Source organism: Brachyistius frenatus, unplaced genomic scaffold (assembly GCF_029030835.1).
Source record: "Brachyistius frenatus isolate BFR_SWC_R1_liver_20210118 unplaced genomic scaffold, ASM2903083v1 Contig_395, whole genome shotgun sequence".
Taxonomy (NCBI): Eukaryota; Metazoa; Chordata; class Actinopteri; family Embiotocidae; genus Brachyistius; species Brachyistius frenatus.
Window position 1 is genome coordinate 180,163 of NW_027210994.1, and position 2,338 is coordinate 182,500.

The window sequence follows — 2,338 nt, forward strand, 5'->3', positions numbered from 1 at the left end:
ATAAAAAAATAAAAAAAGGGAACCCAGGGAAGTCTTTGGTGAAACCAGAGTCAGCTAGACAGGAAACAGCTGATTTATAGACACCAGGAAGTAGAGATTGACCTGGTGTCTATAAAGGTTTAGACTGGTGGTGAACTATTTGGACTAGTTTTAAGACTTGTTTAAGACTAGTTTTAAGACTTACTAGTTTTAAGACTTGTTTAAGACTTCGCTCGCCACCATCAGGACATCTTTTCTGTTGTAGATTATCTTTATTGATTATCAGAGGACGTCGGCTGAGCAGGTTTTCCAGAACCAGTTGTGATTGGATCCAGATGTGAACAGGCTGTTATTATTTATTTTAAAACACACCTTAAAGTCAGAATGCTGCTTCGACAATCTTTAATGTTTACAGCATGTTTTTCTTTCTTTTTCTCTGACAACAAACAAAAAACAGGAAACAGGAAATGAAACAAACAGCGCCCCCTGCAGGACCTTCAGTCCATCACAGGAAGCTGCGTCATCAGAGAGACTCTCGTAATTTGGGGAAAAACTGTGACTTTAAAGACTTTTACTTTTCTATCCCGTCAGAAGTCAGTCGGTGACGATAAAACACTTCTGATGAACGGTTCCTTCAAAATAAAAGCCTGAAATGAACCGCACGGTTAATTAGATCGTTTGAGGGTTCGTTAAATAATTCAAGAGGATCAATTAAGTTTAATTCCATCACACAGATGATGAAACCGAAGCAGTTTAAAGTGATGAATTAGTGATGAGGAGGGAATCGTTGATCAGAAGTCGTCCGTCACCTGCCGGGCTGCGTTCAGATACCAATATGGTACAAAGAGGCGGAGCCTGGTCCTCCAGCAGACGAACCGTCCGCCGGGTGTCTTTTATTTCTCCGGTGGAGATCGTTGGACTGGCGGTCCGTTTCGTGTCGAGTCAGATCAAAGCGCTCGTAAGAAAAACTGCATCAGTCGGGAGTTTTTGGAGGCGGAGTCTAAACCGTCTCGTCTCCACGTCGTGACCGGGGAGCGACGAAAAAAGCTGTGAAGTCTCTCCGGTTGTCGTTCCTCCGCCGCAGCGGCCATGTTGGCGCCCGCCGACCCGCCTCAGTAGTCGTACTTTCCCGCCTCGGTGACCGGCGACGCGGCGGTGTTGGGCAGGAAGAGCGGTTTGGGGGGCAGCTGAGGTTTGAGCGACGCCGTTCTCCGGACGGCGGCGGCCCGCTGGGCGTGCGGTCCCTCGCTGTAGCTGTGCTGTCGCGTCAGGCAGGTGTTGGCCCCGCCCACCCCGCAGGCCCCGCCCACTCCGCCGGCCCCCGGGGGCCCGTTGCTGCTGCTGTTGGTGTTCATCCGGGCCAGGAAGTGCGTGTGCGGCGGCGCCCCCCGCTGGTTGAAGCTGTGGTGGCGCGGCACAGCTCCGCCTCCGCTGCCCATCTTGATGAGCGAGTGGCGCTGTGAGTGGTGGCGCACGACGGCGGCGACTCCTCCTCCTCCTCCTCCTCCTCCTCCTCCGGGTTGCTCTGGAATCACCTGCTGCTGCAGCGGTGTGGAGGAGGAGGACGATGAAGAGGAGGGGAGGGAGGTGGAGGAGGTGGGGTTGTTGGAGGAAGAGGAGGAGGACGAGGAGGAGGAGGAGTTGGGGGGAGGAGGCGCGTCGAGGCGTTTGGGGAGGCCGTCTCTGGGCAGGGGGGAGGTGCTGTAGTACGGCCCCGCCTCCGTCTCCGGGATCTGCTGCTGGTGATGGTGACCTCCCCCCGCCCCACCTCCCCCGCCTCCACTGCCGCTGTTGTTGTTGTTGTGGTGGTTGCTATGGTGATGGCCGTAGTGGTGCGTGCGGCTCTGGCCGTGATGCTGCTGCTGTTGTTGATGATGATGATGATGATGATGATGATGAAGCCCTCCGGAGGTGGAGGACGGCCCGGGGAACAGGGCGGAGGAGGAGGTGGAGGTGAGGACCTTGATGCCGCCGGTGCCCGACGCGCTGACCTCATGGATGTGTTTGAGCAGCTCGTCCAGCGCCGACACGTCGACCACCGTCTGGGGGAGGGACTGCTGGGAGCGGTGGTGGTGGGGGGCGGCCCTTCCTCCTCCTCCTCCTCCTCGCTCGTCATTCGACAGCTTCCCCTCCTCGGGGACGTGCAGCGACGTCGAGGAGGCGCCCGCCCTGTGCGCCGCCCCGTTGCTGAGGCCGTTGCCGTGGTGATGAGCGAAGGGGAACACCTGCTGACTCAGCGTGTTGCCGACGACGGCCACGAAGCCCAGACCGGGACCGGGACCGGGACCCGGCGCCGCGCCGTCCGCCGCGTTGTTGCAGTTGTGGTTGCTCTCGTACTGACGCTGCCGCGGCGTCTTCG

At 57.2% G+C, this 2,338-nt stretch overlaps 1 protein-coding gene across 1 annotated transcript in view; it reads right to left on the reverse strand.

The window, feature by feature from the left end:
• Positions 1–319: 319 nt before the first annotated feature.
• LOC138636667 (semaphorin-6D-like) overlaps positions 320–2,338 on the reverse strand; it is a gene marked incomplete at its 5' end in the record, with an annotated part of 39,965 nt that continues 37,946 nt past the window's right edge. Inside the window, one exon of the mRNA XM_069724795.1 lies at positions 320–2,338. This exon is cut by the window's right edge and continues 64 nt beyond it. Coding sequence (XP_069580896.1) covers positions 1,092–2,338 — 1,247 coding nt within the window.